The 15,658-nt window shown below is 36.3% G+C and overlaps 2 protein-coding genes across 2 annotated transcripts in view; one reads left to right on the top strand and one right to left on the bottom strand.

The window, feature by feature from the left end:
* The window catches only part of LOC127935483 (syntaxin-1B), a 44,150-nt gene extending 30,993 nt beyond the window's left edge, over nt 1–13,157 (top strand). Inside the window, exons 4-10 of the mRNA XM_052533393.1 lie at nt 564–638; nt 3,191–3,264; nt 3,783–3,891; nt 4,112–4,185; nt 4,837–4,974; nt 6,093–6,203; nt 7,545–13,157. Of these exons, the coding sequence (XP_052389353.1) occupies nt 564–638; nt 3,191–3,264; nt 3,783–3,891; nt 4,112–4,185; nt 4,837–4,974; nt 6,093–6,203; nt 7,545–7,625 (662 nt within the window). The 3' untranslated portion in view covers nt 7,626–13,157. The remainder of the gene's footprint in view (nt 1–563; nt 639–3,190; nt 3,265–3,782; nt 3,892–4,111; nt 4,186–4,836; nt 4,975–6,092; nt 6,204–7,544) is intronic.
* LOC127935466 (zinc finger and SCAN domain-containing protein 32) overlaps nt 1–15,050 on the bottom strand; it is a 69,532-nt gene extending 54,482 nt beyond the window's left edge. The window contains exons 1-2 of the mRNA XM_052533356.1: nt 14,886–15,050; nt 14,421–14,537 (exon numbers count right to left, since the gene is read on the bottom strand). Of these exons, the coding sequence (XP_052389316.1) occupies nt 14,421–14,439 (19 nt within the window). The 5' untranslated portion in view covers nt 14,440–14,537; nt 14,886–15,050. The remainder of the gene's footprint in view (nt 1–14,420; nt 14,538–14,885) is intronic.
* Between the last annotated feature and the right edge of the window lie 608 nt (nt 15,051–15,658).

Below are 15,658 nucleotides of genomic sequence, written 5' to 3'. Positions count from 1 at the left end.
GGAGTTGAAAAGGCTGAGGTGGTGTCCAGGGAGTGAATGGCACTGCAGTAACTATCAATCAACATATGACTGCAGCCTGCAGTCTACACACACATCCTCCACTTTATCACAGACGCCTCGCTTTACTCTTTAAAACAACGAGAACATTATATGGCCTGAGGTTAAAGTCCTAAAAGCTCAAATCTATCATTCATTCTCTATCTATCTATCTCACATGACTTTGTACCCTATATCTAAATTTACATTTATTCATTTTTAGCTGACGCTTTTATCCAAAGCGACGTACAATTGATATATCTGTCAGAGGTCGCACGCCTCTGGAGCAACTAGGGGTTAAGTGTCTTGCTCAGGGACACATTGGTGTTTCACAGTGGATTCGAACCTGGGTCTCTCACACCAAAGGCATGTGTCTTATCCACTGCGCCAACACCACCCCTAAATATATTAAATGCATTGTCGGATGCATTAAATATAATGCATCCATTGCTCATTAATATTGAGAACTCAAAAATGATATGCTTTTAAACACCTTCTCTTTTGTATTTCCTTGTGTTTTTCTGCAGAGACCAAGCAGGAGTTGGAGGACCTCACAGCTGACATTAAGAAAACAGCCAATAAAGTGCGCTCTAAATTAAAAGGTATAAAACCATTTTTTTTTTTTTTACTTTATATCACCGTTTTGAACAAAAATTGGCCAAAGTAATGGATTTTTACAATTATTTGGGCAATCACGCATAACATTTTTTTAAAACATTAAGGACTAATTGCCTGCTCTATATATGTGACCCAGGACCACAAAAACCAGTCTGGTGGGAGGAGCAAACAACAGACACACTGGGGGTGGCGTCAGGCCTCGGAGAGGTTTTTATTAACAGAAAAATAACCAAAACGGGGAAAAAATTAAGTGTCCAAAAGAGAGAGTGTCCAAAATAAACAGGCAATCTGGTGTCCTCGTCGTGCGGCTGGCTTTGTGTAGGCGGGGCATTGTTCAGGAAGGGAGGGTCCAGGTAAGAGGCGGAGTCCAGTGGCCACACTCGCTCCCTTTTTGGTCCCGGGGCGTGAGGGGCGGCGGCTTCTTCCAGCGGCTGCATCCATCTCGCTGGCTGCGGTGCTTGAAGGGACTAGACGGCCCTGCATCCTTGCATGATGGTTGTGTAACGGGTGCAGTTCTCGACCGGACCTCAGGTCCGGCAGCTCACGTCTCTGGCGGTGCAGGTGTTCCTCTACACACCCTCCCTGGACCCATGAGGACACCAGCATGCATGCACAGGGAAGAGACCGGTCTCCAGAGGAGAGGCGCGCTCGGCATTTAAACGGTGGTGGTGATGGGGTTCCATTTGCATCAGGTGTGCCCCATCACACGCCACTCTTATAGCGCCCCTTCTCTCTAAAGCACACACTCCTGTCGGGAGCCTGGCAAAGGGCAGTGATGATGATAATTAGGAGGGGGGACAGCCGACTCATCACACCAGTCATAAATTGAGATTTATACACCAATAAAATAAAATGAATAAATAAGCTTTCCATTGATGTATGGTTTATTAGGATCTGACAATATTTGGCAGAGCTACAATTATTTGAAAATCTGGAATTTGATGGTGCATCAAAATCTAAATATTGAGAAAATCGCCTTTAAAGTTGTCCAAATGAAATTCTTAGCAATACATATTACTAATTAAAAATTAAGTTTTGATATATTTACAATAGGACATTTATGAAATTTCTTCATGGAATATGATCTTTATTTAATCTCCTAATAATTTTTGGTATAAAAGAAAAATCTATGATTTTGACCCATGCAATTTATTTTTGGCTATTGCTATAAATATACCCCAGCGACTTAAGACTGGTTTTGTGCTCCAGGGACACATGTATAAACAATGAAACAGATCTGAGATCAGTTTGAGGTGGTGAATATTTTTACAGTCTTCTTCGACTAAATTAAAATTAGAAAAGTTCAGGTCTTATTTGCAAGTATGCATTAAGTTTAGTCTACAAAAGCTCCTAAAACCTTCATTATCAAGTAGTCAAGGTTAATTTAGACACAATCTTTGACTCTAAAGGCAGCCACCTGAGGCCAAAGGAGTTGAGCAATAGACAATTCTTAACATGTAGGGGTTTTAACTAATCTCTTTTGAAGTGCTTTGCTTCTGAAGCCATAAATCACTGAACCATAAATGAAACTTTATAAAGAACTTTTCATAAAGAACTTTATGTTGACCAGATTGTTAATTAATCATTCAGGCTACAAGTCAATATTGCCTATATGGACAGCAATAAAAAAAGTGAACTTGTAAAACTGCGGTGTTAAATGTGATGCTGTCATAAATTTGGATGTACCTAACTTTTGTGCTGTTGCACCTAAGAAAAAAGTAAGGTGCACCAGTGCAAAAAGTTAGTCTAGAGTCCTGTGTAATATGTAATATGTTATATATAATGTACATATAATATTTAATACTACATAAAATATATATTTGTATTTTTTATATATATTAAGTTTATTAAATATATAGGGGTTAGAGTTATATATATATATATATTTTTTTAGATATTTTATTTTATTTTTATAAAAAAATATATATATTTGTTATTTCATTAAATATGTATATATAATAGGGTTATAATTGTTTTAAATGAAATTATTTAGTATACAGTTTTATAAAAGTTATTCTTTTTATAAATACTGATTATTATTTAACTTTATTTGTTATGTATGCAATATTAATTATTATATTATATGTAATATACATATACTTAACAAACAAGCAATCAAATCAATCAATATGAAACAAGCAAGTTGCCAACAGTGACAGTCAATTCATCCACACGCTTGCCGATGTAGCCATTGACACATGGTTTGCTGGGCTCCATTAGAACTGAATGGAGTGTGAATCCCATTGTCTGCTGAAGTGGACAATGAGATTTATTGTTCTTCTGAGATTAAGGGACTTGTTATTACTCTGGGACCACTCTGTCTGACACCTAGTGTGTATGCACTTTCACTGTAACAGCTCGGTCCGACAATTACTTTAGTGTCATGGGTGGTAACTGTAACTGTTGTAGCCAGGTAACTGGGGTGAGACAGCTGCTATTTGAAGGGTCAGTCTATGGGGTACGTTGAGAAGGCTGTGGGTTTAGCACATTTTACTAGAACAATTCATTATAATCAGTTTATTTCTGTATTCTGCAGCAATCGAACAAAGTATCGAGCAAGAGGAGGGGTTGAACAGATCATCTGCAGATTTGCGGATCCGCAAGACACAGGTATGAAAGTAACTGAAAACACCAGTGTAATAGTCCAAATGTAGCTACTTCTCAGCACGTTTATTAATTCTTCTTAATAATTAATCAAAATAAGAAATAAATAATTAGATATATTTTTTTAAAGAAACTCAAAACGTGTTGTGGTCTTTCGTATGGCAGGGAATATTTAAAAGCTTTTATTTCATTATGTAAACTAGTTTCTCTAAAATGGTAACAATATTAAGCAAAATAGCAGTAAATCTGACCTTCAGGATGTTCAGAGACAGGCATACTTCCTGTGACCTCTGCCCTCCCACTGAGCAGCTCTGTCAAACACCCTCCTCAGCGCCATCTGCTGTCCAGAAACAGAACACGTGCTGTAATTGCTCAACATGCACCATCCCGATTTCACCACGATCACACTTGGCCCACGATACATTGTCCTGAGCCACCCACTGTCAGCGAGTGCATTCACGTCACGATGTGCCGTTACACTTTCACATCCCTGACGCCTCCACATGTCTACCTTTATCCCACAGCATTCCACGCTGTCACGCAAGTTTGTAGAGGTGATGACAGAGTACAACACCACGCAGTCCAAATACAGAGACCGCTGCAAGGACCGTATTCAGAGACAACTGGAAATTAGTGAGTTCTGCTAGCATGCACAAAGACGACACATGCAACCCACGCTCAAAAACACAAGCTGAGAAACAGCCTCCACATTACTCGAACATGCATTTAATTTTTAAATATACAAGTTAAGTGTTAGTGCATTCGAGACATGCATTTTACATGTAAGCAAAGCTCAACAAAATGACAGTTATGCCACATACTGATACCATGTTCTCATAATATCTTTAATTAGCTGGCAGAACGACTACCAATGAGGAGCTGGAAGACATGTTGGAAAGTGGGAAGCTTGCCATCTTCACTGATGATGTAAGTTTAATAATCGCCGATCATTTACAAAAGTAATTTTACTAGGACTTTGGCTTGCAAATGAAAAAACATTTGTGATTTCAACAGCCACTACAGCCTCATGGACTTCACTCACTATTAAAAGGTCCTTTATGGTTCCATTTTAGAACTTTCATCCACGGAACCTTTCCATTCCATACAAGGTTCTTTATAGTTTAAAAAGGCACTTTAGATAATTAAAATGTTTTTTACACTAACAACTGTGGAGTGAAAGGTTCATTAGGGAACTAAAAGTGGTTCTTCAATGGAATCACTGAATTAGATCCCAGAATATATTGTTTGATAATCATTATTACAGAGCTGAATTAAGACTGCTCTGTGCCTGCTCAAAATTCAGTGTAAAGACGCAATGCTGCATCAAAGCCAGATTGAATTTTCCTCACCTCAGCCCCTAGTATCATAGTATACAGTTGCAACTGCTGTGTAAATGCATTTTTGCATACATCTGAGCAACATTATACAGTCCATGTAAAGACACGGAAATGCCACTTCTGTGCCACCTTTGCAGTGTAAATGTGCATTTTAGGAATGAATTCTGTGCAAATTAACGTTTAATAATAGTAACTTGCTGTTGACATTCTGGCATGTTTTCTTGTTTTCTCCATGTAATAGATCAAAATGGACTCCCAGATGACCAAGCAGGCTCTAAATGAGATTGAGACCCGACACACTGAGATCATTAAGTTGGAGAACAGCATCCGTGAGCTGCACGACATGTTTGTGGACATGGCCATGCTTGTGGAGAGTCAGGTACAACACAGAAAGTTATACCTTAAGAAAACTGTCAAACAAACCTTAGTAATCTTATCGTTTCACAAAAGTCCCTTCCACAAGGCTATTAGCGATGCTTACAAATGACAGTCGATTTGAGATTTTTTCTCTTTTTATATTCACATTGACATTTAGTATTGTTTAGTAATCGCTATAGTATTTAATATTTAGAATTTTGTATTTATTTTTTCATTTTAATTTTCTTTAAACTTTAGTCATTAATGCATTAATATTCTTCTCTATTTTTTTAAAAAATATTTCCTTATCTTCCATTTTTATTTCAGTATTAGTACTACAAATTAAACTTACATAAAATCATTTCAAATGTTTCAATGAAATTAGTTCAATTTATTTGAATTTCATTTAATTTTTATATTTATTTTTGACTTCAGTTTCTAAAAACATTTTAAGTGGAACATAAAAGTAATATATTTATTTACTTAATTTTTTTTTTTTCTGTCATTTTTATTATTGTTGTTTTATTCCTTATCTTTATTTCACTTTTAGTACATCATATTAAACTTATTCTAAACATTTTCAGTGAAAGAGTTTATTTTTTATTAAATTTTCTATTAAATAATATAAAATTATTCTATAAAATAAATTATTTTATTTTTATTTTTTTATTTAAGTTTTTCATCTAATTTTTATATTTACTTATATCAGTTTTATTTCAGTTACTAAAAATTAATTTGAATAGTGCTTTTTTTTTTTTTTACATAAATGTATTTTTTTAAGAATATTCATGCAGCTCATTTCCATACTATTCATAAGGGCCTCATCTATCAGGCTCAAAAAAGAAGACACGTCATTGTAGTGCACTGTGCTCCAAAGTGATGCTGACTTTCAAATGTAATTCACAGATGCCAATTTATTTCTTCCTCCAAAACCGAAGACAGGTGAAATTAATTACACAACAAAGTCCCTGTGGATCAGTCGGGGTTAAGGGATCTTAACACTGAAAACTTGCAACACTGTAACAAGACACACAGAAGTGTGTCTAACAGGGCACTGCATATAGTGATCATAAACGTGTGTATGTGGATATTGTAGAAAAGACTTTGTTTGTTTGAAGTGTCTATTTTTGTCATTCACAGGGAGAGATGATTGACAGAATTGAGTATAATGTGGAACACTCTGTGGACTATGTAGAGAGAGCAGTTTCTGACACCAAGAAGGCTGTCAAATACCAGAGTCAGGCACGCAAGGTAAACCACCATCAGCTGTTACACCTGATGCCTTTCGGTATTATGCCCTTTGTGTACAATGACTCACGCTCTCAGTCTAGAGAACGCAGTCCTAAGCTCTCATGCACAAAAACAAGTAATAGAATACTAATACTACTATTAGATTACTAAACCATTTAAACCATCCACAGAAAAACTATGTTGCTTCTTTTGGCACTCATTGGTTCTTCAACAGATGCTGCCTGCTCCTAGATTTTTGTGCTGCAGTTTTGCTTGCAGCCATTGCAGTTTTGGTCTAAAGACTGCAGACTCTTGGTGGTGTGCCACCTACTTCTATGCTTTCTGATGACTCAAACTGCAGAAATGGGGTGGTTACTTTTTTACCGGCCCCATAGTTATTTGCTAATAGTGAACTGCTGGTGACACTTAATAGGAACATCATTCTATCGAGAGTTAATAACGAAATTTAACAAACGAAACCTCATTTTGAAGTATTGCCAGATTAGAATTGTTGTCAGTTACGGAAGCCTCTTTTCCAAAATAAAAAAAAAAATCATACTTTTTTTTTCATAGTTGAGTTTAAATGCACAATTATTATTATAATTTTTTACAAGAATCCTGGTTTTCTTTCTGGCAATTCCAAGTTTACATCTTGCAATTCAGTGTTTATCTCTTGCGAATTATTATTATTTTCTGCCACAAAATAAAAATTAAAAAAGTTATGGTCTTAATTAATAACAACAAAAAGAAAAACAGGCCAATAAAAACAAATTTAGCATTGCATGTTCCATTTACATGTCTGACACATGGTGACCAGAAAAAAAACTTTAAAGTAGATTTTTTCTTTTTTTACATGATTCCTTACTGCATGACCAACCAAGCATTTACATTTGGTTAATTCTGTATGGAATAGTCTCTGGCCCAATATAATATTTGCAGATTCCCTCCATGATTTCATCACGTTCAGTAGATATGCACTGCTTTTTTGGCGATTCCAGAGTTTAATATGATGTTAGTACTGTTTTTAGCCTTTAAAGTTATGCAATCTCTAATTACCACCTTCTCAAATGTACTCTATGTTTGAACACATTTAGTATTCAAAGGGGCAACGTCTCAGAGTGGGTCTTTTGATCAATAATTTAATTAAATTGTAATTAATTTAATGATTTACTTTGGTAATGGTTTAATTGTTAATGGCTTCATTTAATGATTTAAAGAGTGGTTAAGATGAGATGATGCTACTTAGATTAGCTGACTATCGGAACAGAGTTGCTATAGATGAGCTAAACAAACGATTGTGGTTTCATTTGTTTATGCATCTTTCTTTCTTTCTTTCCTTCTCCTCCTTTTTACCCTTTGCAGAAGAAGATCATGATCATCATCTGCTGTGTAATTTTGGGAGTGGTTTTGGCGTCCACTATCGGAGGAACCCTGGGCTTCTAAACGATATGAAGAAAGACAAACACTTGGAAAGCTGAGTGTTTTATCCACTTAAACACTAAATAAGGAAACTGTCATAAAACGGGGGCTGGGTAGGGTTAAAAATTGAATATTCAGAAATCAAACAATCAAAAAATTAAAAAAAAGGAGATGTTATGTACTAGCTGATTTAAATATATACAAAAGTGGGTTCAAATAAACATAATATTTACAAACTGTACATGTAAATGTATTGAACATAAAGCAGCACATGGGTTACTACCTGTAAAGGAATAATATATATATATTTATTTTTTGTTATTTTTTTTCAGCGTTGCTTTCATTTTGTGGGGGGCTTCCAGGACAGTGCCAGCAACTGCTTAATTGTTTTATGTTCGAGCAGAACATGGTGTTTGGCAAACCACACTAGCATTATAAATACTAACCAACTGACTGCATAGATGTTATAGATAGTAGTTCTAGTCTGATTTCAATGGCCTAAGATTCCAAGTGGTTGCCAGAAATCAGATGAAATCTCTCATTAATTACATTATTAGCTCATTACCTATGGAGTGCTGTAGTTTTAAAGCACCGTCAACCTCATAGCCAAATTTCTGTCTTAATACTTTTACTGCAGGCAACCGTAAACGAACTAGATTCAAAGAACTAAGCAGCACACATTTTGAATTGTGAGAGGAAGTGATATTACCAAGTTTGTACATGGAAATGATTTCGTTTTTACTTCATTTGCTGTAGACAGCGAAGGAACATTTCATTTGAACTCGTTTAGAAAGCTACACTTGGATCGAAAGGGTGGCATTGCGCAAACTGTTTAACTATGCAGTTTTGATAGTGATTTGCCCCTGCTTTTTGAATTAATTCATGAAAACCTATAGAAAGATTCTGAAAGACAAAAGAGACTAAATATTTTTATCTACACCGAAGATTTCTTATATGGAACATTTACTGAAAAGTCAATACTTGAAGTAATGCCTAGCCTAAATATTATCTTTTGGAGGGTGTTTAGCTCTGCTGAAATTAATTTCTTATTTTACGTTAGTTTTACACTTTTTTTTTATTTGCCTTGTTTCATAAAATGCATATATATTTTACATTATAATATAAAGAATAGACTTGAACAGGACCGTTTAGGTTTTGAAGCATTGATTTGAGAGTATGCTTGACGTTTCACCTTGGTGCTAGTTAATGAAGAGAGACTAATAAAATTGAATACGGGGAAGTGATAGTGACACTTTTAGATCCTTATTCTTAAATTCTACATATCTGGAAAAAAATGGGAATAAGAGCGGTGCAGACGTTGATGAGCTATCTTATTAAATATTTACCTGTAGAGGCATTCTTCAGTTCAATTGAAAAAACTTTAATGGTTGGTCAGGACGCTTATTATGCACAGAATAAAAATTAAGACAACTCTATATGAAATAACTCAAATATAGCTCTGAAGACCGAGAAAGAAAGCATGTAAAGAAAACTCTAGCTTAGAAAAAGACGCTTCGATTTTGTCCAAAGATTATTTGTATTTTTTTTCAGCTGTATCATGAACTCGTCGCATCCTTTTCTTTGCAGACTGAAAGTGCAAGTATGGTTAATTATGTACTATTTGTTTTAAATTCAAGGGCTAAAATTCAAAACCAAACTTTAGCTCTGTTTTTTTTTTTTCAATCAACAATCCCCCTGGGCTTTATTCAGATTTGTTGCACTCTTAGAACGCCCTTACCTTCATGTTCATGACATTCATGACATGTATCAACTCTGAACGTGCACTCCTTTTCTCAATATGGACTTCATTTTCCATGTACTGCTTATCATAGAATATATAACAGGAGCCCCCCTACCCCGTCTCGCCACCCCTTTACCTACTCAAAGCAAAGTAGTAGGGAACAGGAATGATTTTGGGAATAAATACTGTACACTTTTTACAAAGCCTGAGGCAGAGGGCTGGGACTATTTTGCTTTAACCATTCCAGTAACGTCCAGCATGTTTTCTTTGAAACTTATGTGTATTTAGTGTCGAATCACTTACATGTATGGTAAAATGAGGTAAATATGTATGTCGGTGTTGTTTTTTAGTAGACTGATATAGCTGGAAGGCCCTTATTTGTTAACGCATGCAACTTTCGCTTTGTTAGTTTGCATGGCTCTCGATCATGTGTGCACTTTACAATCAAAGAAAACAATGTCTTATACCGCCACATTTTTTGGGTTGTACCTTTTTCCGTTTTGTAAATGTTTTTTTTTATTTTTTATGATGATTTATTATGACTCTCTAAGGGTTGGATTTGGGGGGGGGGGGGGGGTGACTTAATTTAATAGTTCTGCTGCCTATTTCATCATGACCCTGACGATGCTGGAGTTTTACTGTGGTCCTCATGAATGTGTTCCCTGTGGATGTGCACATGAATACAAAAATCTGTTTGTTGTAGGGTATTTTGCTCCCAAATCACATCCGTAGTGTAAAACTATGTATTCCTCCCTCCTCGCCCTCTGGAAACACTCTGGGTATGAATCATTTTTGCGCATCTTGTTCATTTTCCCTTCCCCTGATGTTTTGATTGTTGTGCTTAACTGGTGATGATATGTGAATTATTTTGTAAGACTATTCTTTATTGTGAGTCGTGTGCTGCGGTGTCAAATTGTGCAACTCAAAAGGCCATGTATGCGTGCCCTGTCCCTTTGGCATTTTTTCCTTTTTTACGTACACGTTGCTGTATATGTGAGCATGAGCATTTGTGTGTATGTGTGTGTGTGCTCGTCTGCTGTTGGAGCCCTCGGTCGCACCGGCCTCGGGCACAAGGGGCTTCTCTGGTCTGCAGGTCTATGGTATGCAGCTCTAGCGCTCCAGTTCTGTGCCGACTTCATTAAAATGTTAAGAAAAGTAATAAGCCTAAAAAGCCAAAGCATTAATGCGAGTACAGAGCACAATGTTACAGTCAACTGTATTGTGTAGTTCTCCCTGCCCTTAAATCTTGTGAACTTTCTTGCGTATACATTTATGTTTTCAGTTCCGCCGATTTCAGCGTCAAGGTTCTTGATATAAAAGGTTGATTTATTTATATTCATTCTGAACAATGTGTATAATGTATACTACACAAGCTTGTTCGTTTTAAAGCACTTTCTCTAAAAACAGCTACGTACAAAACAAATATACCCCCAACGATGTTCAAATGTTGTATGGATCTTAAGGTTTTTTTTTTTTTTTTTTTATGATGCTGTTCATGTTATCATTTTCCCCCTTGTTCAACTCACCTGCTTTGCTTCCTCTGTGCTGGCAATACATTAGACGTAGACATTAGATCAGCTCTGGTTAAAAGAAAATGAAATAATAATAATTTAAAAAAAAACTGTATAGTAACACGGGCACAGATCTGGATGAAAGTTTTCTCAGTTGTCTTAATTTCATTTTTCAACACTGTGTTTATTGATGTTCGTTACACAGACACTGATATGACCAGACAGCACTGGCATAACACAGCACATTGAGAAGGCATTTTGTAAATGAATGAAAATTACAAACTACTATATATTTAAGAAAAAAACTATGTACCTTTTAGAGCTTAACTGCATAGTCTTTTTGGTTGGGGTTGTTGAGTGCCTCATCACTGCAGGTGAAGAAAAAGCCCTTACGCCCAACCCACATAGTGAGTGAGCGGAGAAACGACGAAACTAGAATGCTCCCGCCATGATCAACGGAGCCATCTGCTGCTATGTAGACTGCTTTGTGGATTGTAACGCTCGCTGCTTAGTTTCCACATGTACTTTAGCAGCTCTCGAAGACTTTTATTTTAACCAATACGACTTCTCGATCCACGGCTAATGAGCGCCCAAGACCTGCGATCGTGATTTTTCTCAACAGCCCCAGCCATGTTCCTCCTTAATTTCATCCCCTTTTGTGTCATTCCTTTGATGTATATTCCCATTAAACTTTATACCAGTATTCTTGTTTCAGTGTTAGGTTTAGAATGAGGTAACAGTTTGTGCTCAAACTGTGATTTCAGCAAAGTGATCATCAATTACAGAGAATGGCCTGTAATGATGTGATGAAAACACTATTCTAATTTGAACTGGAAGATGACTGGATAAGGATGACAACTGAATTATACCATTATCAAATGTGATGAATTATATAACTACAATGATTTAAAGAATCCCGAGAAGTTGTGTTATTAGTAGTACTATTGAATGCTCGCGGTTTTGTCGATCTGAACTGAATCTTTGTCTTGTAATTATTGTAAATATTTCAAAGAGAGAAAAAATGACTTGCATGTCCATGTATAAAACTACTAAAATAGTTCCTGTCAAAGTTGTGAGGTTGATTGATTTTCTTGTTCTTTGCCCTGGTCGCAGCACTTTGCTGTCGACCGACCTCTTGCTTGTCTTAAAGCAGCATCCAACGCTTTCAGTGATGTCAAGGGTGCTTTATAATGAAGAAAAGGAACAACGCTTTACACTTTTCAGATTCAATACAATAATATGTTGCGTTACCTCAGAGAGCCATTACCTGTTACCGAAAAAAAACAACAACAGTGCTTCCCTCCATGTACACCATCGATAGGTCTACAGGTCAAATACACACCATCTGTAGCTTCCAGGCACTTAAAACGCTTTTCTTAGCAGAGGTCCACCACATTGGCAGTGGCAAATTTAGAAAACAATCAGTGCCATTTTTGTGCATTTCGTGATGCATGTTTGGATGCTTTCTTAATCAGTGTTGATTAAAATACATTGCGGGTGTAAAGTGTAGCATGGCTTAAACTCAAAAGCTCTAGTTAACCGTAATGCGGGGTGAGCTCTGCTCTTATACGAAGAGCACAGTTCTTGGGATTGGGCATTTTCTTGCTTGAAGCAAACAGAAAAACACTCATCTGTGCAATACAAAGAAAAGGGCTTTTCACACATGCATTTGAAAGCACTGCAGAATGCCGACTTCAATATTATTGTGGGAGTTGAGGGAAACAAAGATCCACTATTCATGGTTCCAGCCATCGTTTTACTTGTCGCCAAACATCTTCTAGCCCAACTAGGATCTAAGTTGAAAGTGCAATCAGGGCAGAAACCACAATGAGATGGGCACCAAGGATGGAAAGGAAGGAATTAAATCGATTTCTGCAACTTTGACTGGAATTGCAACCTCTGTCTTTTATTTTCTGTGTGTGTATGTGTGTACTGTATTGTAAAAAAAGGAAAAAGATACAAACAAACAACATAACTGTTCCTCTCTCCCCCTCTCTCTTGTAATACTGTTTGCTGTTCTGTTTGGTTAGTGTGGCGTACCAGTATCCTTCTCCTCCCCGAAAAACCCTTTGCTATCTTCCTCCCTTCTCTTAAAATCTCTCTCTCTTTCTCTCTCTCTCTCTCTCTCTTTCTCTCTCTCTCCTCCATGGATCTTTAAGATGAGAACTCTATGCAGATGTCTTTTATAAGTGTGTCAAAATTTAATTTAAAGTTAAAATGAAAAAAAGAAAAACCCCAACAAACAGATATTATGAACTGAAACAAAAAAAAAAATAAAGAAAAAAACGATTGTCCAGTGTACAACTGCTGTAGTCGTCTTCCCTACTTTTATTCCTTTCTCAAATCATGGGCAGGGTTGGGGGGTGTCATTAATTTTGAGCTTGTATATGCATTGAGCATGTATACTGACACTGTTTATCAAGCTAATTTTTACATTGCACTGCCTGGTGCATCGTCATTAAGGAATTAGATGTTTTTGCCAACTTTTTAGGTGAAATATAAACAGTTGGAGTTTCAAGTCCTGCCTGCTGGCATTCCATCTGACATAAAAACTAAATTAAACCAATAAAGAGATTTTGATCCTGAAAACGGCTCAGGACGGCCACTGTTGTAACAGTATCAGGTTTGATCCTCACCTTAATTATATACAAAATATACTATTATTTGTGAATTGTGTGACAAAAGTTTTATCTGAATCAGTTCATGAAATAAGATGTCCTGATAATTGTAACTCAAATGTCATTTAGTAAACTAATTGCAAAACAAATGGTGCTAAAGATACAGTTTTATTCACTGTAAAGCGTTGGACACACTTTCAATTAACTATTAAACCAGCCACATTGACCCCAGACCCCTTCGGAAAGTAGATAACGTTATTTAGAAAGATAATGGGGTTTTGCTCAATTATGTTGTTATTGATTGCAGCAGAAGATGCCCTGGGATCTGTGCAAGTCCAACAAGTGTTTATCATTATTTTAAATTAATTAATTTAGTCATTGCAGTAAAAACTTGCCAAACTTGGCAGGTATGAAGGGCTGGTTTTCCAGTTGCTAAGCAACAGTCAGTGAATTTTCATTTAAAAATAATTCAGCCACTCATGCTGTTTGAGCTGCAAGCTTTGTATGATAATCTTTTATGCTGAGATTTAGGCATATTACTCCCAATTCAGTCCAAACATGAATTACTCGTGTGATTTTTATAGGTGTAAAAACACCCTCAATAATGCATTTCATTTTCACCACACAGCTTTGACACTTTTCAGGAAGGTATTTTTGGACCCAAAATGTTTACTTAGCAGCCTCAAAACAGGTATAAGTTGTCAATAAAATTGCATGTATTCAAAGACTATGGACTTCAATACACTGTACCCACATGGGTCTTGTGTGGAAATACCTCATTTGAAATTGAATTAAGATGCTGCAAATAACTGCATTCTCTTGCTCTCAAGCAACTGAAGCATTGCTTTGAAATCAAATGAATGAAACATGTCTAGACTGCTTAATAACTTAACTGGTTTCAGGGCATTTGCCAAACTTAAAAGTAACATGACTGAATACGAAAACTTACCTAAAGGATCTTTCACCATCTAGTGGACACACTCCAAGACCTCAAATCAACCTTTTCCGATCACCTCAGACGATCCGACGTCAATGACGTAAGTTCGTTATTTCTGGACCTGAGCCTCTGTTTGAGGACAAAATTATCAGTAAACAATTGCTTCGTTTTAGTCGGTTCCTTACACAAATTATTTAAGATCCAATGCTTAAATCATATGGAGTAATTTTATGAAACGTTTACAGACGTTGTCTCACAATGAACTGTCAACTTTTAAGGGTTCTTGATTTGAAAGAACATGACGGTCACTTGTTTGAAAGAACATGACGGTGAGTGAATAACGACATGGTTTTAATTATGAAGTGAACAATTGCTTCAGGATGAATGTTAATCTTACATTTTCAAATGGTAAATTAGCTCATATGACCAAGGTAGTCTTGTATAACCGTATAAAGATTTTTTTTTATATATAGTTACCTTTGCGATATGCGGGTTTTGGGATCTGCTACTTGAGGTAAGTTAGAATGGCGCGCTTTTCTTCCCGTCGCTGATGTCACGCGTGGCAATTCCCTGGTGCGCCTGTAGTGGTCGCTGTCACTGCATTACTCATCACGAATGCACAATTGCCCATGTGAACACAGCTGCTGATTGTTCCATTTAATGAGTTACTTACTTACTTAAATGATCTGTGATACGTTTATCCGACTTGTTTTGTTATTTAATTAAAAGTCTTTGCATTTTCTGCTCTGGTTCTGGACTGATAGCTATAAATAGTGCCATACTCGTTTGTTTGTTCAAGGACATGTAAGAACAGTCTGCTCACAAGGACGTAGGTTCTAGTCCGACCTAGGACATGTCCCAGTTACACCCATCCCGCCATGCCCACTTTCTTGTTTAAACTCTTAAAAATAGAGAAACACGCCCAATACAAACTAATTAAAAATCTGCTAAATGTAGAGGGAAACCACTGACTAAAACAAACAAAAAAGTCACTATTATTTAGTTTATCAATAAAAAAAAGAAAAGAAAAAAAATATTACGGAAATATAGTTCATAGAAAAATTATATAATTGTGTATTTATCAAAAGTGGGAAGAAGGGTACCTAGAATAAATAAGAGATCATCTTGGTGATGAGTCTGAACAAGGAGGCATGGTACTGTAAAACAGGAGCAAAATCATATTTGGTTTTAACTAGAAGTAACAATAAGGAATTTGTTGTGTTCTTACTTGATTACTCAACTAAGATCTT

This window comes from Carassius gibelio, chromosome A19 (genome assembly GCF_023724105.1).
Source record: "Carassius gibelio isolate Cgi1373 ecotype wild population from Czech Republic chromosome A19, carGib1.2-hapl.c, whole genome shotgun sequence".
Lineage (NCBI taxonomy): Eukaryota > Metazoa > Chordata > Actinopteri > Cypriniformes > Cyprinidae > Carassius > Carassius gibelio.
Note: the sequence above shows the minus strand (reverse complement) of the source record. Positions and strands in the feature narration are given on the sequence as shown.